The 26,976-nt window shown below is 43.4% G+C and overlaps 1 protein-coding gene across 1 annotated transcript in view; it reads left to right on the top strand.

Moving 5' to 3' along the window:
• The window catches only part of LOC120937056 (pleckstrin homology domain interacting protein), a 194,934-nt gene that overhangs the window by 81,485 nt on the left and 86,473 nt on the right, over positions 1–26,976 (top strand). The window contains exons 19-22 of the mRNA XM_040349995.1: positions 584–767; positions 879–1,002; positions 24,094–24,234; positions 24,327–24,421. Coding sequence (XP_040205929.1) covers positions 584–767; positions 879–1,002; positions 24,094–24,234; positions 24,327–24,421 — 544 coding nt within the window. The remainder of the gene's footprint in view (positions 1–583; positions 768–878; positions 1,003–24,093; positions 24,235–24,326; positions 24,422–26,976) is intronic.

The following is a 26,976-nucleotide window of genomic DNA, read 5'->3' as shown; positions in this document are numbered from 1 at the left end:
CTACTGACAGGGGTGCTTAAAATGATTAGCTTTAATTTGTGAAACCCATATCCCAAAAAGGTAAAGTTGTTCTTTTTGCAGTTATACTGATATTTGGCCACCATAGTAAATCTCTTTAAAATGATAGTAAAGTCCCATGTTCTAGTTGCCTTCTCTGTTGCAGAGGATTTGCCCAGAGCAGCTCGGATCCTCTTCTCTGGTCCCTCTTTGAATCTTCTGGCTCCTCCCTTCTGTTCAGTGCCCCCACAGCAAGCAGCATGTTTTGGGGGCACCAAAACCGATTTAAAGCTCCCTGTGTCCATTCAGACACAGAGTCCCACCTGCTCACTTCCCTGATTGGCTAGCTGACTTTGACAGCAGTGGGAGCCAATGGCGCCACTGCTGTGTCTCAGCCAATCGGGATGGGGGAATCTTGTACACTCGTGGACATAGAGGGGGCTCAGGTAAGTGTGAGGGGGCTGCTGCATGCAGAAGGCTTTTCATCTTAATGCATAGAATGCTTTTAGATAAAAAAAACTGCCTTTACAACCTCTTTAATTTCATAGAAATTATTTAACTGTAAGTGTTTATGTAATCCATGCAGCTTCAATCGGCTCCAATCCAGAAGTTCATTCCCCCCCAAATATTGGCTTAAGACGCAGCGGTCAGATTGAAGGTGTTCGACAAATGCATAGCAATGCTCCCCGCAGTGAGATGGCAACTGAAAGGGATCTAGTGGCCTGGAGTCGGAGAGTGGTAGTTCCTGAACTCTCCCCTGGAGTAGCCAGGTATAGTTTTTCACAACATGGTTCACACTTTGCTTTTTTTATTCAGTGGTAATGTATATTCCTTTTTTTTTTGTTTTATACAACTCATTGTTATTCTCATTCTGTTCCTAGTAAACAGGAAGAATGGCGAACAGCAAAAGGTCAAGAAGAAATACATCTCTATAAAGCAGAAGAGAAAAAGAAAACTGTACCCAGTCATAGTGTGAGAGAAAATAAAGTAGCCACTTCTTCAAAGGTAAGTCATTGGCTACACTGGAGTGAAATGTAGAGGCGCTAGGTAATAGTGTGTGAACACTAAAAATATTATGCATAAATACCTAAATATAAATGAGTGAGTATGAGGTAAAAATTGTATAAATCAATAATAGTGACCATATACAACAAAAATTAACCACAATAATTATTAAAAACAAATAAATAAATAGTATTGCACAATATAAAGTGAAAAATGTGCCAAGAAATAAATAGAAATAAAATTGAGTCCATATATGTATAAATGATGAATCTTCAATAATATAGACAGAAAATCTTCCACCTTCACCAAGATATAAAAAGACCACCAAAAGTGCTCATGGATGGCACCTTACCGCAAGTAATGGACCACTTTAACTAAAAAGAGGTCAATTAGGCAGATTGGAGATAATTTCCCAGGCTTAGATCCCTCAGTCTCACAGTCTTGATAGCGCAACACTCCACGCCACATGAGGTATTAAAACAAGAGAAGGAAAAATCGCCATAGAATAATATTGTTTTTTATTGTATAAAACAGAAGAACAAACGCCAAATGGCCTCTTACTTGATGGGGTGCCTAGCCCCGGCACTGAGGTTGAAGGCGTGGGTATTATGGGGAGATGAGATGGAGTCCTGTCACCGGCATAAAACATGCAGAGCCGCAAACGCGTGGTTGGCGTGCGTTCCACCCTCCAAGGTTGGAGAACCAGCAGGACCAGGAAGTAGGTGGGTCGAGCGTGACCTGTAAGCCTCGACGTACGTTTCGTGATGATGTCACGTCGTCAGGAAGCATACAGCGTCACGCTCAGGGTCTGTCTTAAAGGCCCATCAATCAACTAAAGTGGGAGGGGATCAGAGGGGCGGCAACACTCAGTCCCGGATCAAGCAAACCTGGACATTGTACTAATCAATGTGTATATGCCAGCGAACTAGATATAACAGAAACTAATACAAACAATAATAACAATAATTGTCGCGATCAAGCGATGCATAGAATAAAATTGACATGATATATCAAAAGGGATAGCCATTAAACAACATATACTAAAAAAGTATATTTTTAGTATATGTTTAATGGCTATCCCTTTTGATATATCATGTCAATTTTATTCTATGCATCGCTTGATCGCGACAATTATTGTTATTATTGTTTGTATTAGTTTCTGTTATATCTAGTTCGCTGGCATATACACATTGATTAGTACAATGTCCAGGTTTGCTTGATCCGGGACTGAGTGTTGCCGCCCTTCTGATCCCCTCCCACTTTAGTTGATTGATGGGCCTTTAAGACAGACCCTGAGCGTGACGCTGTATGCTTCCTGACGACGTGACATCATCACGAAACGTACGTCGAGGCTTACAGGTCACGCTCGACCCACCTACTTCCTGGTCCTGCTGGTTCTCCAACCTTGGAGGGTGGAACGCACGCCAACCACGCGATTGCGGCTCTGCATGTTTTATGCCGGTGACAGGACTCCATCTCATCTCCCCATAATACCCACGCCTTCAACCTCAGTGCCGGGGCTAGGCACCCCATCAAGTAAGAGGCCATTTGGCGTTTGTTCTTCTGTTTTATACAATAAAAAACAATATTATTCTATGGCGATTTTTCCTTCTCTTGTTTTAATACCTCATGTGGCGTGGAGTGTTGCGCTATCAAGACTGTGAGACTGAGGGATCTAAGCCTGGGAAATTATCTCCAATCTGCCTAATTGACCTCTTTTTAGTTAAAGTGGTCCATTACTTGCGGTAAGGTGCCATCCATGAGCACTTTTGGTGGTCTTTTTATATCTTGGTGAAGGTGGAAGATTTTCTGTCTATATTATTGAAGATTCATCATTTATACATATATGGACTCAATTTTATTTCTATTTATTTCTTGGCACATTTTTCACTTTATATTGTGCAATACTATTTATTTATTTGTTTTTAATAATTATTGTGGTTAATTTTTGTTGTATATGGTCACTATTATTGATTTATACAATTTTTACCTCATACTCACTCATTTATATTTAGGTATTTATGCATAATATTTTTAGTGTTCACACACTATTACCTAGCGCCTCTACATTTCACTCCACTGTTTAAAATTGCATTTATGTAATTTCACAGAGAGCAGCTTGGTTATATATTTACTTTTTTAATTTTTCACTTTATTTAATTATTATTGGCGCGAGATCTTATTTCCATTGGCTACACTGACAAATTCCTTCATAGATTCTTGGGGTTATGCCTCGTACACACGATCTGAAAATCGGATGACAGATTGTCTGACTTTTTTGCTTACTAGTCGCAAGTAGAAATTTAACAGGTTACTTAAGTCACAAATTCTCGTACAACGGAAAAAAAAAAATCCGAAGTGATGTCAAGTGTTGTAGTGTATTTGTATTTTAAGTAATCCAAGATATATTTTCTCAGTCATCCTGGCACAGGGTGACTTAGACATAAGAGGTGCATGGGGAGCTGAAACAAGGGTTTCCTGATCTTTCCAAGGGATTCTGGGTTCCACGGGCCCTCTGGTTACAGTAACCATCCTCACCTGTGATATGTTTGCTTGTAATTGGTGTGTGTGTATAAAAGGTCAATGAGTTTCTGGACTCCTGATAGACCCTTGCATCTTTCATCCAGTGCTGCACTGACGTTGCTGGATTGTGAGTCATGGGGAAAGCAAAAGAATTGTTAAATCTGTGGGAAAAGGTTGTTGAACTGTATAAAACAGGAAAGGGATATATAAAGATATCCAAGAAATTAAGAATGCCAATCCGCCAGTGTTCAAACTCGAATCAAGAAGTGGAAAATGAGGCGTTCTGTTAAAACCAAACCACGGTCAGGTAGACCAACTAAAATTTCAGCCACAACTACCAGGAAAAATGTTCGGGATGCAAAGGAAACCCCACAAATAATTTCAGGTGAAATACAGGACTCTCTAAAAACATGTGTTGTGGCTTTTTCAAGATGCACAATTAAGGAGGCACTTGAAGAAAGATGGGCTGCATGATCGAGTCGCCAGAAGAAAGCCATTACTACACAAATGCCACACAGTATCCCGCTTACAATACACCAAACGGCACAGAGACAAGCCTCAAACCTTCTGACACAAAGTCATTTGGAGTGATGAGACCAAAATTTAGCTTTTTGGCCACAACCCTAAACCCTAGATTTGGAGAGGAGTCAACAAGGCCTATGATGAAAGGTGGAAAATTGGAAAGAAACTGCGCTAAATACTAAACAAACAAGAAAGAAAGAGAAAAACTGAAATGAAATCAGTCTATTCAATCCGAGAGCTGCGATTACCATGTAAACAATGGATACAAAAAACAAACCGTGAGAAAAATATTAATCGCGCTACCTCTAAACCGTGTGAAACAAATGTTTGAATCACAAAACACATGATGATATATATAAATCACTAATATACCAAAAAAACAAGAGAGGTTGATAGCCACTAGAGGGCGCTATATAACACAAGTTCCTCAACAACAGTGAAACAGTGATAATATTGATAAAGATTATCTTCTTTTTTGAAAAATGGAGAAAGTGAAGATTATCTCCCTGAACGCTAAAGGCCTTAATGTTCCAGAAAAAAGGAAAATGTTGTTGAACGATCTGAGACGTGTAGGGACAGATGTGGCCTATGTGCAGGAGACACTTTAAAGCGGGTGTGCTCCCACTTCTTCAAAATAGATTTTTTCCCTGTGTGTATCATGCACCAAACCAACATGCAAAAACAAAGGGAGTCTCAATTTTAATATCTAACCTTGGTCTTTAGTGGATAAACGGGTGGACCCAAATGGAAGATTCCTCTTCCTTAAAGGAAGTATCGGTAACATTAAGGTAACACTGTGTGTAAAAAAATAAATACTGCGCAGGTCTAAACAGTCTTATATGGTGAGAAACCACTTGAATTGGTTCAAAAAACAGTGAAAAAAATAATAAACAAAAAATAAAAATAATTAAAATAACAAATATGAAACTAAAAAGCTGCTGCTGCTCAAAATGTCAGATAAACATAAATTGCAAATAATAGTGGTATAAGCTGCGCTGCAATATGATGTGAAAAATCAATATAACAATCAAATTATAAAGAATATGATGCACACAAAACGCTAGTGCAATGTGAAATGATTAGGTGAAGGTGCAAAGTCCATATAAATGGATGTATCTCAGGGAAAATCAGGATGACAGAAAGTTCTCCGAGTGTGTGAAAAAGTATCCAAACTTATCCAGTGAATCTGTAAAGTAGATAGCAAAGTCCTCCACCGTTAAATCCTAACTGCTTACCACAACGATAAGTAAATCAAGCATGTAACCGTGGCTGCCAATTCCAAGATTCCAGGGGAAATTTTTCACTTTATCTTTGTTTCAAATATCAGACTATTCACTTTCCAGAGTATGACCCAAAAGAGAAAAGGCTGACATAGCGTGATACCGTAATAAAATTCGTTTATTAGTAAAAGTGTTGCACTTACAGTTATGCAGTAAAACAGTGCGTGTATAGTAATAGCCGGCCGGCTTAACTGTCCGCTCGTCCTTCCGGATAGAGTGCGCAGTACAATTCGTGGTGACGTCAGCACGCCGCTTCTCCCTACGCCGTTTCGTCACAACAATGACTTCTTCCAGGGGCACAAGCGGCGCGCTGACTCGCCACTCTTTTAAAAGCAATAACAACATCCGGGACCGCCCAGCTCTGAACCTTGGAGATCGCGGGCGCAAACCGCCATGTTTGAATCGGGATCCCTGCCACCAATGAATAGTAATGCAGGCAACAAAACTCAAAAGCGGGGATATATATAGAATAAAACGTACAGTCTAAATCAATGATTCATACGCTTTAGGAGATAAAATTTTGAAACGAACGATTAAAAATTGGAATTAAAAAGATAAACAGGTTTGGTAAATGTGAGAAATTATGTGATGAAAATTATCTCACATACCATAATATCCTGAAAAAAGAAAAATTATTTATAAGCACTGGTTGCAAGTGCCGATAGATCTTGTGGCCATAAAAAATATTAAAATAAAAATTAAAACGCTTCCAGCTGGATTTGCATTAATGGTTAGTTGTCAGCAAGAGTTAGCTAATTAGGCTGCCCTCTTGTGGCCACAACAAAAAAGACTCAAATCACAGCTAGAGGATATGTAATGCAAATACAAAACATGACACTTATGACAAATGTCAAATTTCAATTTGATAACAGTTCTTGTGAGCCAAAAATGGCTCAAGATATATCTATATCATAATGGATATTAATGTTAATAAAAAATATGTAAAAAATATTATAAAAAATATTATTAGATTAACCAAAAAAAAAAAAAAAAAAAAAAAAAAAAACAAGAGAAAACCTTGAATGTAGAAAAAGCCCAGATACACCAAAGATCAGAGCTGGTGTACAAGAAAAAAACATTTATGATAACAGGAACATAAAAATTAGCCATTGTCTATGAAGGCATTAACATCGGTGTCTATATTCAGTCCAAAGGGAACATATGTCCGGACTCTATATATCCAGGCCATTTCGAGCCTGGATAGTTCTCTTACTAATGAGTTGCCTCTCCAGTGGGGATCGAATTTATCAATCCCAATGAAGAGAGTGCCTTCTGGGTTTCGATCATGAAATTGGTCATAGTGATTGGACACAGAATGTTTTGGGAATCCAGATCTAATATTGGTGATATGTTCACCTAATCTAACATTCATTGGTCTTTTGGTCCTGCCAATATACTGTAACCCACTCCTTCATTGCGAGTCTTTAGAGATGTAGTGCTCAGGGACTTGGAAAAAATTAAAGTGTCTGGCCATAAGATGGACCATAACCTAGAAATAGGCTTGGACACCTTATGTACAAATAAGGATCTCGTTATACGTCCAGCGGACAAAGGAGGGGGCATAGTAGTTATGGATCGGACCTTCTATATTGATGGAATCAAAACAATAGTCAATGATAGAGATACTTATGTTCCCTTACCGGGAAATCCGATTATCCAATATAAAGAGACATTGGAGACATTGATCCAGAAGGGCTCCCAATTGGGGATACTCAATGATAAAGAACAACTGTTTTTGGTGCCCAAGGCCCCAAGGGTTCCGATTTTATACAGCTTGCCCAAAATGCATAAGAGTCTAACTTGCCCCCCTGGACGCCCAATTATCAGTGGCATAGATTCGATCACATCCAGGGTGGGCAAATATATTGACTACTACCTTCAGCCTCTGGTTCAGAAGATGCCATCGCACCTTAAGGACTCTAAACAGGTGATTAACATGCTGTCATCATTAAGGGCTGATCATGGGGTATGGATGGTAACCGCAGATGTTCAATCTCTGTATACCATCATCCCCCATGATTTGGGCCTAGAAGCTGTTAAATACTATTTGGATCTCTCTTCTGATTTATTACCACCACAGAAGGGTTTCCTTATGGAATTATTGGAATATGCTGCAGGCCAAAATTATTTCTGGTTTGATCATAACTATTATAAACAGGTTCGTGGAGTTGCCATGGGCGCGAAGTACGCGCCTAGCTTAGCCAATTTGTTTATGGCCAAGTGGGAGGAGGACGTCATCTACCTGGATCCCCATCCCCACATTAAATTGTGGGCTAGGTATATAGATGACGTCCTCCTCCTATGGACAGGCAGCAAACCAGAATTGGATTCCTTTATGTCCTCACTTAATATCAATGAACGAGGTATATGTCTGTCATTTGAAGCCAGTCAGGAGTCTATTGACTTCCTTGATCTTACCATTATGAAGGAGAACGACTCATTTTTGACTAAAACTTACTTTAAAAAGACAGACAGGAATGCATTTATCCCAATGGGAAGCTGTCACCACGATAATTGGCTAAATTCTGTTCCCAAAAGCCAATTTATTAGGATGAGGAGGAATTGTTCCACCCTGAAAGATTACGAAGCCCAAGCTGGGACACTTAAAGTCAGGCTACTGGAGAAGGGATATGACCCTTTAATCTTGGATAGTACCTTTAAGGAAGTTGCTGCATTGGATAGGAATGTATTGTTGACCTCTGGTACTAAATCTGGTGGGGATAGACCCATAGTGCCATTTGTCACTACCTATTCCAACCAACATTATGCCATAAAAAAACTGATTAAGAAACATTGGCACCTGCTGTCCAATGATAGGATCATAAATACATTCTTACCCACAAACCCTCAAGTAATTTTCAGAGGTGTACCCTCACTTCGGGACAAAATAGCCCCTAATGTGGTTGACCCTCCTACGAAAAAGGTGTCTTTCTTTCAACGAGACATCAAGGGTTATCACCAATGTAGAAATTGTACAGTGTGTAGGATAAATAAGATAAAATCTAAGAAAACGTTATCCTTTATCTCTACAAGCACTCTGAAAGAACATAAGATAGAGCCTTTTATTACGTGCAGTACAACTGGTGTCGTATATCTTTTAGAATGCCCGTGTGGGTTACAGTATATTGGCAGGACCAAAAGACCAATGAATGTTAGATTAGGTGAACATATCACCAATATTAGATCTGGATTCCCAAAACATTCTGTGTCCAATCACTATGACCAATTTCATGATCGAAACCCAGAAGGCACTCTCTTCATTGGGATTGATAAATTCGATCCCCACTGGAGAGGCAACTCATTAGTAAGAGAACTATCCAGGCTCGAAATGGCCTGGATATATAGAGTCCGGACATATGTTCCCTTTGGACTGAATATAGACACCGATGTTAATGCCTTCATAGACAATGGCTAATTTTTATGTTCCTGTTATCATAAATGTTTTTTTCTTGTACACCAGCTCTGATCTTTGGTGTATCTGGGCTTTTTCTACATTCAAGGTTTTCTCTTGTTTTTTTTTTTTTTTTTTTTTTTTTTTTTGGTTAATCTAATAATATTTTTTATAATATTTTTTACATATTTTTTATTAACATTAATATCCATTATGATATAGATATATCTTGAGCCATTTTTGGCTCACAAGAACTGTTATCAAATTGAAATTTGACATTTGTCATAAGTGTCATGTTTTGTATTTGCATTACATATCCTCTAGCTGTGATTTGAGTCTTTTTTGTTGTGGCCACAAGAGGGCAGCCTAATTAGCTAACTCTTGCTGACAACTAACCATTAATGCAAATCCAGCTGGAAGCGTTTTAATTTTTATTTTAATATTTTTTATGGCCACAAGATCTATCGGCACTTGCAACCAGTGCTTATAAATAATTTTTCTTTTTTCAGGATATTATGGTATGTGAGATAATTTTCATCACATAATTTCTCACATTTACCAAACCTGTTTATCTTTTTAATTCCAATTTTTAATCGTTCGTTTCAAAATTTTATCTCCTAAAGCGTATGAATCATTGATTTAGACTGTACGTTTTATTCTATATATATCCCCGCTTTTGAGTTTTGTTGCCTGCATTACTATTCATTGGTGGCAGGGATCCCGATTCAAACATGGCGGTTTGCGCCCGCGATCTCCAAGGTTCAGAGCTGGGCGGTCCCGGATGTTGTTATTGCTTTTAAAAGAGTGGCGAGTCAGCGCGCCGCTTGTGCCCCTGGAAGAAGTCATTGTTGTGACGAAACGGCGTAGGGAGAAGCGGCGTGCTGACGTCACCACGAATTGTACTGCGCACTCTATCCGGAAGGACGAGCGGACAGTTAAGCCGGCCGGCTATTACTATACACGCACTGTTTTACTGCATAACTGTAAGTGCAACACTTTTACTAATAAACGAATTTTATTACGGTATCACGCTATGTCAGCCTTTTCTCTTTTGGGTCATACTCTGGAAAGTGAATAGTCTGATATTTGAAACAAAGATAAAGTGAAAAATTTCCCCTGGAATCTTGGAATTGGCAGCCACGGTTACATGCTTGATTTACTTATCGTTGTGGTAAGCAGTTAGGATTTAACGGTGGAGGACTTTGCTATCTACTTTACAGATTCACTGGATAAGTTTGGATACTTTTTCACACACTCGGAGAACTTTCTGTCATCCTGATTTTCCCTGAGATACATCCATTTATATGGACTTTGCACCTTCACCTAATCATTTCACATTGCACTAGCGTTTTGTGTGCATCATATTCTTTATAATTTGATTGTTATATTGATTTTTCACATCATATTGCAGCGCAGCTTATACCACTATTATTTGCAATTTATGTTTATCTGACATTTTGAGCAGCAGCAGCTTTTTAGTTTCATATTTGTTATTTTAATTATTTTTATTTTTTGTTTATTATTTTTTTCACTGTTTTTTGAACCAATTCAAGTGGTTTCTCACCATATAAGACTGTTTAGACCTGCGCAGTATTTATTTTTTTACACACTTTGCCACAGATACCAATTTACAGCAGCGGTCATATTTTATTTATTTATTCACTTAAATCACCTTGAATAGGTTGGGAATATTTTTATTATCATAATATTTAATTCCTATACTCACTTATATTGTTTGTATATAGCAATTTAGCACAAAATGGATGTATTCGAATACAGGGCTGCTAAAATTGTCAACACTGAAGATGTTTTTAAAATGTATGATGACAATGAGAGTGATATGAAGGGTCTTTTTATCAGACTCAAAAATCTTACCATTACTGAAATACACACTCAGTGGGATATAGCGTTTTTAAACACCTATATCAAACTCAGCATGGTCCCCAGGAGTCTGAGGTGGCAGGTGAGCCCTCAGAATGGCGACCATGAGTTACAAGAATGGTTTAGGTATTTTAATGAAGCAGGAATTAGTTTTTTACGTTTTTTAGTAACCAAAAAAACCACTAAATTAGAAAAATTGGATAATGAGATAAAAGCACTTAAAGAAACATTAGCATCAAGCAAAGAGAGTGATGAGTATAAACAACGATCCTCTCATCTTTTGGTGATCCTTGATAAAGAAGAAAAAGAACAAAAAATTAAAAAAAGAAAAAAATATAATAGGGATTTTGGGGATTACCAGGCCAGTTTGGTCTTCGATTGGCAAAAGAAACTGGCGGCCGAACAGCAAAATGAGGCCAACTCAAGAATGGAAGCTATTGTACAGGGAGATAATAGCCCAGTGAAAACAGCAATTCACTTACAACATCCTGTGCCTGTAGGGGATCAGACAAAGACCCCTAAACCCTCTAATAATAATAAAAAAGGAGGAAAAAGGCTGAGAAAGGCGAATAATCATTCACCTAATAGGACATCAGGTACCTCAAAAAACTATCCACAGACCAAAAACTCTGGTTGGAATAAACCCTCATATGATAGTTATGGGGCCAATCCAGATCGGATTAACGGTCCTCAGGACTATCATCACTACAGGGATTCCCCAAGAAGAGAAAGGGATCTTGGAAGAGGCCAGGGTAACTACTACAAATATGGTCCATCATTGGATCAGAGATCTTATCAAGATCCCCGCTATTATGTAGAAAGACCAAGGGAGGACCTTGACTACGACAGCGATTTTGACACCAAAAATCGCTTTTATCCACTAAGGGACCGTGAGGGCCCCAGCAATAGTGGACCGGTCGATTATGAACAGGCGAGACAGGTCCATGAACTATATCGCCTTGGACCTTCAAGGGATTTCCCTCTAGGCCAATGGGAAAAGAATGTAGGTGAACATTGGGGTTTTCCCAAACCAAACAAAGGAACAAAAAGACCGGTGGAAGGAAAAGAGGGAGCAGAGGGGGGAGGAGAACAAATTCCAAAAAAATCGAGAACTTAAAAGGGGATGGTATTTTTAATATTAGCTCCCATGTTCTAACCCAGCCAGAAATTGCATTGTTAAATAAAGGACTTAAATTTGCCCCCCCGAGGAAACTTAACAAGTTTCAAACTTATATGGATGTTCATCAATACATTCGCAAAGTCAACATCAAACGCTACTTTGCTGATTTACCATCCAGAGATACAGCTGTGAGTGAATCAACTGTACAACACTCGGGACTTGCCAATGCATCCACTTGGAACCCCCCTGGTACTTTGGCTCCTTCATTGCGAGTCTTTAGAGATGTAGTGCTCAGGGACTTGGAAAAAATTAAAGTGTCTGGCCATAAGATGGACCATAACCTAGAAATAGGCTTGGACACCTTATGTACAAATAAGGATCTCGTTATACGTCCAGCGGACAAAGGAGGGGGCATAGTAGTTATGGATCGGACCTTCTATATTGATGGAATCAAAACAATAGTCAATGATAGAGATACTTATGTTCCCTTACCGGGAAATCCGATTATCCAATATAAAGAGACATTGGAGACATTGATCCAGAAGGGCTCCCAATTGGGGATACTCAATGATAAAGAACAACTGTTTTTGGTGCCCAAGGCCCCAAGGGTTCCGATTTTATACAGCTTGCCCAAAATGCATAAGAGTCTAACTTGCCCCCCTGGACGCCCAATTATCAGTGGCATAGATTCGATCACATCCAGGGTGGGCAAATATATTGACTACTACCTTCAGCCTCTGGTTCAGAAGATGCCATCGCACCTTAAGGACTCTAAACAGGTGATTAACATGCTGTCATCATTAAGGGCTGATCATGGGGTATGGATGGTAACCGCAGATGTTCAATCTCTGTATACCATCATCCCCCATGATTTGGGCCTAGAAGCTGTTAAATACTATTTGGATCTCTCTTCTGATTTATTACCACCACAGAAGGGTTTCCTTATGGAATTATTGGAATATGCTGCAGGCCAAAATTATTTCTGGTTTGATCATAACTATTATAAACAGGTTCGTGGAGTTGCCATGGGCGCGAAGTACGCGCCTAGCTTAGCCAATTTGTTTATGGCCAAGTGGGAGGAGGACGTCATCTACCTGGATCCCCATCCCCACATTAAATTGTGGGCTAGGTATATAGATGACGTCCTCCTCCTATGGACAGGCAGCAAACCAGAATTGGATTCCTTTATGTCCTCACTTAATATCAATGAACGAGGTATATGTCTGTCATTTGAAGCCAGTCAGGAGTCTATTGACTTCCTTGATCTTACCATTATGAAGGAGAACGACTCATTTTTGACTAAAACTTACTTTAAAAAGACAGACAGGAATGCATTTATCCCAATGGGAAGCTGTCACCACGATAATTGGCTAAATTCTGTTCCCAAAAGCCAATTTATTAGGATGAGGAGGAATTGTTCCACCCTGAAAGATTACGAAGCCCAAGCTGGGACACTTAAAGTCAGGCTACTGGAGAAGGGATATGACCCTTTAATCTTGGATAGTACCTTTAAGGAAGTTGCTGCATTGGATAGGAATGTATTGTTGACCTCTGGTACTAAATCTGGTGGGGATAGACCCATAGTGCCATTTGTCACTACCTATTCCAACCAACATTATGCCATAAAAAAACTGATTAAGAAACATTGGCACCTGCTGTCCAATGATAGGATCATAAATACATTCTTACCCACAAACCCTCAAGTAATTTTCAGAGGTGTACCCTCACTTCGGGACAAAATAGCCCCTAATGTGGTTGACCCTCCTACGAAAAAGGTGTCTTTCTTTCAACGAGACATCAAGGGTTATCACCAATGTAGAAATTGTACAGTGTGTAGGATAAATAAGATAAAATCTAAGAAAACGTTATCCTTTATCTCTACAAGCACTCTGAAAGAACATAAGATAGAGCCTTTTATTACGTGCAGTACAACTGGTGTCGTATATCTTTTAGAATGCCCGTGTGGGTTACAGTATATTGGCAGGACCAAAAGACCAATGAATGTTAGATTAGGTGAACATATCACCAATATTAGATCTGGATTCCCAAAACATTCTGTGTCCAATCACTATGACCAATTTCATGATCGAAACCCAGAAGGCACTCTCTTCATTGGGATTGATAAATTCGATCCCCACTGGAGAGGCAACTCATTAGTAAGAGAACTATCCAGGCTCGAAATGGCCTGGATATATAGAGTCCGGACATATGTTCCCTTTGGACTGAATATAGACACCGATGTTAATGCCTTCATAGACAATGGCTAATTTTTATGTTCCTGTTATCATAAATGTTTTTTTCTTGTACACCAGCTCTGATCTTTGGTGTATCTGGGCTTTTTCTACATTCAAGGTTTTCTCTTGTTTTTTTTTTTTTTTTTTTTTTTTTTGGTTAATCTAATAATATTTTTTATAATATTTTTTACATATTTTTTATTAACATTAATATCCATTATGATATAGATATATCTTGAGCCATTTTTGGCTCACAAGAACTGTTATCAAATTGAAATTTGACATTTGTCATAAGTGTCATGTTTTGTATTTGCATTACATATCCTCTAGCTGTGATTTGAGTCTTTTTTGTTGTGGCCACAAGAGGGCAGCCTAATTAGCTAACTCTTGCTGACAACTAACCATTAATGCAAATCCAGCTGGAAGCGTTTTAATTTTTATTTTAATATTTTTTATGGCCACAAGATCTATCGGCACTTGCAACCAGTGCTTATAAATAATTTTTCTTTTTTCAGGATATTATGGTATGTGAGATAATTTTCATCACATAATTTCTCACATTTACCAAACCTGTTTATCTTTTTAATTCCAATTTTTAATCGTTCGTTTCAAAATTTTATCTCCTAAAGCGTATGAATCATTGATTTAGACTGTACGTTTTATTCTATATATATCCCCGCTTTTGAGTTTTGTTGCCTGCATTACTATTCATTGGTGGCAGGGATCCCGATTCAAACATGGCGGTTTGCGCCCGCGATCTCCAAGGTTCAGAGCTGGGCGGTCCCGGATGTTGTTATTGCTTTTAAAAGAGTGGCGAGTCAGCGCGCCGCTTGTGCCCCTGGAAGAAGTCATTGTTGTGACGAAACGGCGTAGGGAGAAGCGGCGTGCTGACGTCACCACGAATTGTACTGCGCACTCTATCCGGAAGGACGAGCGGACAGTTAAGCCGGCCGGCTATTACTATACACGCACTGTTTTACTGCATAACTGTAAGTGCAACACTTTTACTAATAAACGAATTTTATTACGGTATCACGCTATGTCAGCCTTTTCTCTTTTGGGTCATACTCTGGAAAGTGAATAGTCTGATATTTGAAACAAAGATAAAGTGAAAAATTTCCCCTGGAATCTTGGAATTGGCAGCCACGGTTACATGCTTGATTTACTTATCGTTGTGGTAAGCAGTTAGGATTTAACGGTGGAGGACTTTGCTATCTACTTTACAGATTCACTGGATAAGTTTGGATACTTTTTCACACACTCGGAGAACTTTCTGTCATCCTGATTTTCCCTGAGATACATCCATTTATATGGACTTTGCACCTTCACCTAATCATTTCACATTGCACTAGCGTTTTGTGTGCATCATATTCTTTATAATTTGATTGTTATATTGATTTTTCACATCATATTGCAGCGCAGCTTATACCACTATTATTAAGGTAACACTAGCTACACTTTATGTGCCAAATATACATCAGGATCAGTTTGAAAAATCCTTTAGATCTGAGAGAACTTTCTTTACAGAGGGGAAACTGATTCTTGGAGGGGATATTAACATCTCCATAGATCAGGGGTGGGCAATTATTTTTTCGATGAGGCCACATGAGAAACTAAAAATATTTTGGAGGGCCGGGCCAAAAGGCTAAACTCATACTGCATAAAATCAATTGTATTTCTTTATAAAAAGCAGTAAATATCATTGTTGGAAAACTGGTACGAGTACTTGTTATAGACATGGCACAGGAGGGGGACAGAGGCTGGGGACATGGCACAGGAGGGGGACAGAGGCTGGGGACATGGCACAGGAAGGGGACAGAGGCTGGGGACATGACACAGGAGGGGGACAGACGCTGGGGACATGACACAGGAGGGGGACAGACGCTGGGGACATGACACAGGAGGGGGACAGAGGCTGGGGACATGACACAGGAGGGGGACAGAGGCTGGGGACATGACACAGGAGGGGGACAGAGGCTGGGGACATGACACAGGAGGGGGACAGAGGCTGGGGACATGGCACAGGAGGGGGACAGAGGCTGGGGACATGGCACAGGAGGGGGACAGAGGCTGGGGACATGGCACAGGAGGGGGACAGAGGCTGGGGACATGGCACAGGAGGGGGACAGACGCTGGGGACATGACACAGGAGCGGGACAGACGCTGGGGACATGACACAGGAGGGGGACAGACGCTGGGGACATGACACAGGAGGGGGACAGAGGCTGGGGACATGACACAGGAGGGGGACAGAGGCTGGGGACATGACACAGGAGGGGGACAGAGGCTGGGGACATGACACAGGAGGGGGACAGAGGCTGGGGACAGGCAGCCACTGTTTAATCAATAACAATTGATTAAACAGTGGCTGCGTGTGATGGCACAGTGGCTGCGTGTGATGGCACAGTGGCTGCGTGTGATGGCACAGTGGCTGCGTGTGATGGCACAGTGGTTGCGTTTGATGGGCACAGTGGCGACAATTGATGGCACAGTGACTGCGTGTGTTGGCACAGTGGCTGCATGTGATGGCACAGTAGCTGCGTTTGATGGGCACAGTGGCTGCGTGTGATTGGCACAGTGGCTGCGTTTGATGGGCACAGTGGCTGCGTGTTATTGGCACAGTGGCTGCGTGTGATTGGCACAGTGGCTGCGTGTGATTGGCACAGTGGCTGCGTGTGATTGGCACAGTGGCTGCGTGTGATTGGCACAGTGGCTGCGTGTGATTGGCACAGTGGCTGCGTGTGATTGGCACAGTGGCTGCGTGTGATTGGCACAGTGGCTGCATGTGATTGGCACAGTGGCTGCATGTGATTGGCACAGTGGCAACAATTGATTGCACAGTGGCTGCGTGTGATGGGCACAGTGGCTGCGTGTGATGGGCACAGTGGCTGCGTGTGATGGGCACAGTGGCTGCATGTGATGGGCACAGTGGCAACAATTGATTGCACAGTGGCTGCGTGTGATGGGCACAGTGGCTGCGTGTGATGGGCACAGTGGCTGCGTGTGATGGGCACAGTGGCTGCGTGTGATGGGCACAGTGGCTGCGTGTGATGGGCACAGTGGCTGCGTGTGATGGGCACAGTGGCTGCGTGTGATGGGCACAGTGGCTGCGTGTGATGGGCACAGTGGCTGCGTGTGATGGGCACAGTGGCTGCGTGTGATGGGCACAGTGGCTGCGTGTGATGGGCACAGTGGCTGCGTGTGATGGGCACAGTGGCTGCGTGTGATTGGCACAGTGGCTGCGTGTGATTGGCACAGTGGCTGCGTTTGATGGGCACAGTGGCTGCGTGTGATGGGCACAGTGGCTGCGTGTGATTGGCACAGTGGCTGCGTGTGATTGGCACAGTGGCTGCGTGTGATTGGCACAGTGGCTGCGTGTGATTGGCACAGTGGCTGCGTGTGATTGGCACAGTGGCTGTGTTTGGGAACAGTGGCAACAATTGATTGCACAGTGGCTGCGTGTGATTGGCACAGTGGCTGCGTTTGATGGGAACAGTGGCTGCGTGTGATTGGCACAGTGGCTGCATGTGATTGGCACAGTGGCTGCGTGTGATTGGCACAGTGGCTGCGTGTGATTGGCACAGTGGCGACAATTTATGGTGACGAAGTGGCTGCGTGTGTTGGCACAAGTGGCTGCGTGTGTTGGCACAAGTGGCTGCGTGTGTTGGCACAAGTGGCTGCGTGTGTTGGCACAGGTGGCTGCGTGTGTTGGCACAGGTGGCTGCGTGTGTTGGCACAGGTGGCTGCGTGTGTTGGCACAGGTGGCTGCGTGTGTTGGGCACAGTGACCCCTCCCGGCCCTGCCTACTGTTATCACCGCGGCGGGGAACATTACAGACAGCGTTCGTTTGAACAGCTGTTTTCCCCGCTGCGCATAGACACTCCCCCTTGGACGGATCTGTCCAATCGCGAGCAAGGGGGAGTGTCTATGTGACTCCCCCTTGCTCGCGATTGGACAGATCCGTCCAAGGGGGAGTGTCTATGCGCGGCGGGGAAAACAGCTGTTCAAACGAACGCTGTCTGTAATGTTCCCCGCCGCGGTGATTAACGTGGCAGCTTCAGCGGCGACGGGGGTGGGCCGGATTAAAAGGTCCGCCGGGCCGTAGTTTGCCCAGGTCTGCCATAGATCCTAGAATTGATACCTCCTCAGGAATATCGTCTATTTCTGATCGCATTAGAAGAGGTATATTACAGAAAATGCATGAATTACAAGTGGTAGATGTTTGGAGGATTCTACATAGACGAACGAGACTATACCTTTTTTTTTCTAACCCTCATCAAGTGTACTCTCGTATCGATATGTTCCTGATTCCACACTATTTGATCCCAGCAGTTACAGAAACCGGCATTGGAAATATAACCTGGTCGGACCATACACTGGTCTCCTTGTGTCTCTCCCTATCTAACTTGACCCCCTCATATGAGAGATGTTGGCGATTTAAATGAAAGTCTTCTTCAAAACTTTGATGTGAGAAACGATGTATCTAAAGAGATGATAGCATATTTTCAAACAAATGACATCCCAGGGAGTGACCCAGGTATAATTTGGGAGACACACAAGGCTGTGATCAGACGATTAAACATGGAGCAATTTTGAAAAAGAGAAGGGAGAAACAAATTGGAGAACTATTGGAAGAGATCCAGGCATTAGAAATGCAACATAAAAAGATAGACAGTATCCGTGGGTAGGGAGCTGGGACATCTGGGAAGTGTTTGGTCTGCGGACCAGTCTTCTAAAAAGGCCTTGGTGGACTTGCCCTTTTAAGGGTGAACGGCTTTTTGGGGCGTCCCTGGATGACATCATAAAGGATGCCACAGGCGGCAAGAGCACTCTGCTCCCGCAATCTGGAAAGGGTAAGGAGCCTCGCCGGAAGCAAGGGCCCTCCTTTACTACCCCCAAGCGTTTTTTTTCGCCCGCCAAGTGCGTCACGAAAACGTTTTCAGGGTGCTAAGGCGCCCACTGAAGGGCAAAAGTGCCCCTGGTACCACAAGCCTGCAGACAAGAGTTTCTCTCTTGCCCACCAAACAGATTTTTTTTCCCTCCAGCTTCCTCCGGATCGCCGGAAGGATCTGTCAGGGGCTGTCCAGGATCTGCTGGTCAGGGAAGTGGTTGTACCGGTTCCCTCAACGGAACGGTTTCAGGGGTTTTACTCCAATCTGTTTGTAGTCCCCAAAAAAGAAGGGGTGCGTCCAATCCTGGACCTCAAGGCCCTCAATTGTTTTGTCAAAGTACAGAAATTCAGGATGGAGTTGATTCGCTCAGTAGTAGCAGCGCTCCATCAGGGGGATTTTCTAGCATCCTTGGATATCAAGGACGCGTACTTGCATATCCCCATATGCGCAAAACATCAGAGATTTTTGCGGTCGGAGAGGACCACTTTCAATTTGTGGCCCTCCCGTTCGGCCTGGCTTTGGCACCACAGGTTTTCACCAAGGTGCTCGCTCCGATTCTGGCCCTGTTGAGGCAGCGCGGGATCGCTATCGTAGGATACCTGGACGACCTTCTTCTGAGAGCTTCTTCGAGCTCAGAATTAGAAGAGGACGTGTCTATCACCTGTCAGACCCTCTGAGAATTCGGTTGGCACTTTGAATACCCAGAAGTCAGTACTGGTACAGTCTCAGCGGCTGGAATACCTGGGGTTAGTCCTGGATTCCTCAGATGCAAGAGTTTTCCTCCCAACGGAAAAACTACAGACCCTGCAGTCTGCGGTGCAGCGGTTGACGACCCAGAAATGGGCGTCGCTTCGCTTTTGCATGAGAGTGCTGGGTCTCATGGTGGCCTCTTTTGAGGCAGTGCGGTATGCCCAATTTCACACTCCAGTGTTGCAAAAAGATTCTGTCACGTTGTGACAAGCTTCCTTCGTCTCTGGATTACCAGATTCGGGTGAGTCGACTGGTGAAGTCATCCCTAGAGTGGTGGCCGACATCTCCGGTACTTCGGACCAGAAAATCGTTTCTGCCGTGCCATTGGGCAGTGGTCACGATGGATGCCAGCCTCCCTGGCTGGGGGCGTGTCTGGGGTGTCCAGTCAGCCCAGGGGCGCTGGACTCAGGAGGAGTCCTGCCTACCAATCAATGTACTGGCACTCAGAGCGATCAAGTTGTCTCTCCAAGTGGTCTCTGGGTCTACAGGACCGACCAGTCAGGATCCAGTCCGACAACGGCACGGCCATGGCGTACGTCAATCATCAAGGGGCACACAGAGCTCGGCTGCAGCGACGGAAGTCGCACGCATCCTCCGGTGGGCCGAAAGGTACGTTCCGGCTCTGTCGGCCGTGTACATTTCGGGGGTGCTTTACTGGCAAACCGACTACCTAAGTCGCCAAACGCTAGACCAAGGAGAATGGTCGCTACACCCGGAAGTGTTTCAGACTCTGTGCCAAAGATGGGGCACTCCGGACGTGGACCTTCTGGCGTCCCGTCTCAATCGGTAGGTGTCGCGGTTCGTGGCCAGGTCAAAGGATCCGTGGGCGGACGCGTCGGACACGTTGGTGGCACCATGGGGTCACTATCGCCTAATTTACGCCTTTCCTCCTCTGAAGCTTCTTCCTCGCCTGCTGCGCAGAGTGGAAGCCGAGGGGATACCAACAATCCTGATCGCTCCGGATTGGCCAGGCCATCCCTGTTAGGCGGACCTGGTGCGTCTGGTGGCAGACGTCCCTTGAGAAGATCTTCTGTCGCAGGGTCCGATCTTTCACCCTGCTTTACATTCGCTGGCTTTAACGGCGTGGCTGTTAAGAGCCAGGTGCTGAAGGATCGAGGCCTGTCGGGCTCGGTGGTCTCTACCATGCTACGAGCACGGAAGTCTACTTCACGAAAGATTTACCATCGTACGTGGAAGCCTACATCTCTATGTGTGAAGAGATGAAATGGCACCCCCGTACATACGTGATGTCCCGAATTCTGCTGTTCTTACAGCGTGGAGTGGATCAGGCTCTCGCCTTAAGTACGGTTAAGAGTCAGATTTCAGCTTTAGCTGTCTACTTTCAGCGACCCTTGGCGGTGCAGTCCCTGGTGCGTACATTGGGGAGGGGGTTCGACATGTGGCCCCTCCTGTGCGTCCTCCACTGCCTCCATGGGACTTGAATTTAGTCCTTTCGGTGCTTCAAGAGGCTCGGTTTGAGGACATTCGGAAGATTCCCTTGTTGACTCTGTCCCAGAAATGGAAAAATGTGGATACCCTGCGCTGCCAACAATGAATAAATGGTAGCTGCTAACACGGCTTGTTTGAGAAAAGCAAAAAGACTCTGTCCCAGAAGGTGTTTTTTCTGGTGGCAATTACCTCGGTCAGACGGGTATCTGAACTGGCGGCCTTGTCTTGCAAGGCTCCTTACTTGGTCATCCATAAGGATAAGGTGGTGCTGCGGCCGTAGCCGTCATTCCTTCCAAAGGTTGTTTCGGCTTTTCACATTGAGGACATTGTTTTGCCATCCTTATGTCCTCGGCCGAAAAACCAGAAGGAGGCCACTTTGCATTCCTTGGACATGGTTCGGGCCCTACGGGTGTACTTGTCTGCTACGGCTCCATTTCGGAAGTCGGACTCACTGTTCGTGTCGGTAACTGGTCCTAAGAAAGGTCTGGCGGTCTCGTCGGCCACCATTTCTAGGTGGATCAGACAGGTCGTGCTCCAGGCTTATGCCCTAAAGGGGCGGGCGCCTCCCTTTCAGGTTACGGCGCATTGGACCAGGGTGATTGGTGCCTCTCGGGCTTTCCGCCATCAAGCGTCTGTGTTACAGGTGTGTAAGGCAGCGACCTGGTCGTCGATCTACACCTTCTCAAAATTTTACAAGGTGGATGTGAGTGCATCTTCGGATGCCTCGTTTGGCTGCAAGGTTTTACAGGTGGCAGTTTAAGGTTGAAGTTGCTCCGTTGAGGAACTCTGGTTTGTTTGGGGTGAAGCTTGGTTTGCGGTGTTTTTTTATTTTTTTTTATTTTTTTTCACCCCTTGAAATTTTTGACACTGCTTGGGGACGTCCCTAAAGTCAAATGCTGCTGTGTCGATCCATGAACGGAAGAGATAATGGGATTTTTGTACTCACAGTAAAATCCATTTCTCTGAGTTCATGGACGGACACAGCACCCACCCCTCCTTTGCTTGTACTGCTTGTCTATGAACTGGGGCTGCGTGATGCTGAGTGTGGGATGTACCCGGGGGACCCGCCCCCTGGGAGGTTCTGTACTGAAAGAAGTGTTTTAACACTTTAAGTGCTGTTTTTTCTGCCCAAGTCTCTCCTGAAAGGGAGGATATATAACCCTAAGGTCAATGCTGCTGTGTCCGTCCATGAACTCGGATTTTAAGGTGAGTACAAAAATCCAATTTTTTCTCTATGATGAAAGGTACAGAGGTGGATCGCTTTTGTTATGCGGAGGTGTGAACTACTAAGGCACAGGAAATTTGGTCAAAATTGTTCGCAAGATGAATGCAGTATGTTATCCAAAAATACTGGAGGAACATTTGCATTCATCAGCCAGGAAGCTGCACATTGGATGTACTTGGACATTCAAACATGACAATGATCCAAAACACAAGGCCATGTCTACCTGTCATTGGCTACAGCAGAATAAAGTGAAGGTTCTGGAGTGGCCATCTCAGTCTCCTGACCTCAATATCATTGAGCCACTCTGGGAAGATCTCAAACGTGTAGTTCATGCAAGACAGCCCAAGAATTTACAGGAACTGGATGCTTTTTGCCAAGAGGAATGGGCAGCTTTACCATCTGATAAGATAAAGAGCCTCACCGACAAATACAACAAAATAATTCAAGCTGTCATTGATGTTAAAGGGGGGGCAATACACAATATTAGCTGGGGTATGTAAACTTTTGATAAGTGCCATTTGGGTAGTTTCTGTTGCCATTATGATTTAACCACTTAACGACCTCTTCACGCCGATTTACGTTGGCAGAATTGCACGGCTGGGTACAAGCACGTAGCTGTACGTCCTCGACTCTGTCTGAAGCTCTGTGACCGCGGTACCCCCGGACCCGGTCGCTGCCGGTGTCCCGCGATCGGTCACCGGAGCTGGAGAACGGGGAGAGGGGTGTGTGTGTGTGTGTGTGTGTGTGTGTGTGTGTGTGTACACATCTTCCCCGTTCTTCATTGTGGCAATGTCAGTGATCGTCTGTTCCCTGATATAAGGAAAGACTATCACTGACGTCACACGTCCAGCCCCGCCCCCCTACAGTTAGAAACACATATGAGGTCACACTTCACCCCTACAGTGCCCCCTAGTGGTTAACTCCTAAACTGTAATTGTCATTTTCACAGTAATCGGTGCGTTTTTAGAGCACTTTTCGCTGTGAAAATGACAATGGTCCCAAAATTGTCCGATGTGTCTGCCATAATGTCGCAGTCACGAAAAAAAAACGCTGATCCCCGCCATTAGTAGTAAAGAATTTTATAAAAATGCCATAAAACTATCCCCTATTTTGTAAACGCTATACATTTTGCGCAAATCAATCGATAAATGCGTATTGCGATATTTTACCAAAAATAGTTGGCATACGTATCGGCCTAAACTGAGGATTTTTTTTTTTTTTTTTTTAAATGCATCTTTTTTTGGGATATTTATTATAGCAAAAAGTTAAATATAGCATTTTTTCCAAAATTGTCGCTCTACTTTTGTTTATAGCGCAAAAATTTAAAACCGCATCAGTGATCAAATACCACCAAAAGAAAGCTCTATTTGTGGGGGAAAAAAGGACGCCAATTTTGTTTGGGAGCCACGTCGCACGATCAGCTAAAGCGACGCAGTGCCGAATCGCAAAAAGGGGCAAGGTCCTTTACCTGCATAATGGTCCGGGTCTTAAGTGGTAAAGAGTAAACACAGTTGATTCATAATAAATGGCTTCAGCCAAACACTAACCATGAGTGAAAAATGTTTGTGGTGTTCATATTCTCTGACAAATGGCCCAGAAATCATTAATTTTGCAAGGGTATGCAAACTTATGAGCACAGCTGTGTGTATGTATGTGTGTGATACACACACACATATATATATATATATATATATATATATATATATATGTATGTGTGTGTGTGTGTGTGTGTGTGTGTGTGTGTTTTTTGTTTATTTTACAGATGTGTATTGTAAGTTGTAGAATGTTTTCCCATTACCCACATTGAATCTATCTTGTGTACAGAATCACACTGCTGAACTGTTACTTGATCCTGGGGATTCAGGAAAGCAGCTATCTGGCCAACACAATTATCGCACTAGAGCTGCCCTGGAAGAGCCAGCAGGGACAACAGAAGACCTGGAGAATGAAAACAGCTCCTCAGATGTAAGCATTTCATGTTGTACTGTTATTTTCCCTTGTATTCTTTGGCTATTGTACACATTTTGTATTAATCCTGATGATGCATTTCCTGGTAGGAGGCAGATGCGGAAAGTGAAGCAATAGCTGCAAGTGGTGTAACATCAGATGACGAGGAAAAAACGGGTTGGAACAGTGATGGTAGCAGTTCAAGGTAAGCAACAAGCTGACACTCCTGATGTCACAAATTTTTTTTTTACTGCAGTGAAGCAATAGCAATATTTTCTTTTATTTGTTTTATTTGTAAAATTTAAAGTTCCGCTCCAGCCAAAACATTTTTTCCTAGTGGGAACCTCTGATTCCCCCCCCCCCCCCTGTTGAGATTTCCCCTCACACATTTGAGTGGACACCAGTCAGGTTTGAATTGCTGTTTGATTCTTCTGTTATTATTCCTTGCAGCCTCTAATTTGCTCTTCTAGTGTCACCAGAACAGGAGGTGAGGTGGAATCTTGCCAATGAGAATAAATAGAAAAATAAAAACTTGACAAACATTCCTACTCTTACCTACAAAACAAATTTTGTCTGTAAATGGGTTTTAATGCATACCCATCCCATGGCCTAGACATTGTAATCTGTGGAACATTTGACTTTTTTAATTTCAATTTTGGGTTGTTTGCTTCATTGTTCAGTGCATTTTATTAAACAATTGTATATGCTGCAGTTTAAAGGTTAACGCCACCTTTTGACACCTTGTTAGATATTGTACCTAAATTTAGAATATAACATTGTGCCAAATGGACCCTCCCTCTAAAATGACTCTTACTGACAATCATGCTGGGCTTCTTATCCATGGGTTGCAGGAAAGAAATTTGCACGATTCCCCCATCAGCACAGTCAGTGCTGACAGGGGTCTCCAGACTTTCTAAAGAAAGGGCCAGTTTACTGTCTTGGAGACTTAAGGGGGGTGTCGGACTATGCGGGAGAAATACTTGGTGTCAGTGGGAGGAATTATGCCCCATTGTTGCTTTAAGGGCTGGGCTGGATAAAGGAAATCAAAGGACGGCAGTTTGGCGACCCCTGGTTTAAAGGATAGGGTTCCTGCCTTCCATGTTGAGGCATGCTGTACCAAATCTGTATGTTCTTCACGTGCTTTTTAGTGTCAGGCATTTTTAATCCCTAAATACAAGGCTCCCACTAATGTTTATTTTGACTTTTACACACTTAGAGTAGTTTTTCTTTAATTTTTACCCATCTGGGCTATGCCAAACACAGCAGTAGCAGCGTTTAGGGGAAGCCCAGAATGCTGAGGAAACCAAAAAATGTAGGACCCAGAGAACTCCTCTCTGCCCTTGCATTGACTCTAGTCTGGCCAGGGCACTTGCGCATGCGCTGTACAGTCTGGTGACATCACATGTAGGGTGGAGCACACTGGGAGTGGCCCTGACAAGGCTGGTTAATATAGGACTGGCCTTGAGTACAATTAAGATCAGATATTGGCCTTGACTGTTCTTCCCGATACCTTTTTATAGTCTTCACATTCCTTGGAGTGTGTGCACCTTTGCGTAAGGTGTCTTGTGTATTGTTCCACTGGTTACGATTTTATGGGACAACTCCTCGCTGCTTTCTGTGTTTCAGAAATTTCTATTTGATTCCGTTAATGCTATTCTATCTAGTCGTCGTCCATCAGCAGGTTATTTTTCTGGTTGGTGTTTTGGCTTGCAGCGTTTTGATTTCCACTGCTCTTACCTGTAAGGGAACCACGACTAGCTGGTTTTACCGCCTCAGCTGTCCTTTTTACCCAAGGTGGGTTCTTTGTTCCACCTCAACCAGGATATTGTGTTTCTGTTACTTTTGTCCTAGTCCTCAGATGTTGAAGGACTGTGGGTGCTATCTTTGGTTGGTGAGATTGGCAAGCTGAGGTTTATAAACTGTTCAAGTTTAGCTGTTTGGGGCCTATTGTCATGTTGCTGTTGCCTACCCCTCATATTCAGAGCTTTGGGTCATCCGTTTCGTGATGGCGATGCCCTGTGTCAAAGGGCACAGGAATCCCACTTTTCTGCCCTTGTGGTTTATGACTTTCTTCAAAAACTAAAGCCTTGCCTAATGGGGAAGGATTATGTCTGAGAGGGGATGACTTTTCTCTTTCTCTTTGCCATCGTGCAGTCACTTGTACGTGGCAGCATACTTCTTTTCACAATAGAGATTAAAGGGGTTGTAAACCCTTGTGGTTTTTCACCTCAATGCATTCTATGCATTGAGGTCTAAAACCTCTTGTAGAGCACCAGCCCCCCTTTTACTTACCTGACCCCGATCGTTCCTGCACCGGGGATGAGCACACCTGCTACGGCCGGTGTCTTGGGTCCTGATTGGATAGGTTGATAGCAGCCATTGGCTCTTGCTACTGTCAATCGAATACAATGAAGCGGGAACCAGGGGTGGAGCCGAGTCCTGCTGTTGAAGGACGCAGCGGCAGGACACGGGAGAGCGCCCGCATAGGTGGCCTGAGGGAGAGCGCTTCTGACTGGGCATTTAAGAAGGGGAGCCAGGAGTGCCACTAAGGGACCCCAGAACAGGAGGATCGAGGGCCACTGCACAGAGGAGGCAAGTAGGCCATGGTTTTTAAAACAAAAAACTAAACATATCCTTTACTGTGCCCTGTGTTGTACTCCAAGAAAGGGATTTCTTTATCGTTACATCACGGGACACAGAGCGGCATTCATTACTATATGGGTTATATGGAGTACCTTCAGGTGTTGACACTGGCAATCT

Source organism: Rana temporaria, chromosome 4, assembly GCF_905171775.1.
Source record: "Rana temporaria chromosome 4, aRanTem1.1, whole genome shotgun sequence".
Classification (NCBI taxonomy): Eukaryota; Metazoa; Chordata; class Amphibia; order Anura; family Ranidae; genus Rana; species Rana temporaria.
The sequence above is the reverse complement of the archived record's forward strand: the minus strand, read 5'-3'. Positions and strand labels throughout refer to the sequence as shown.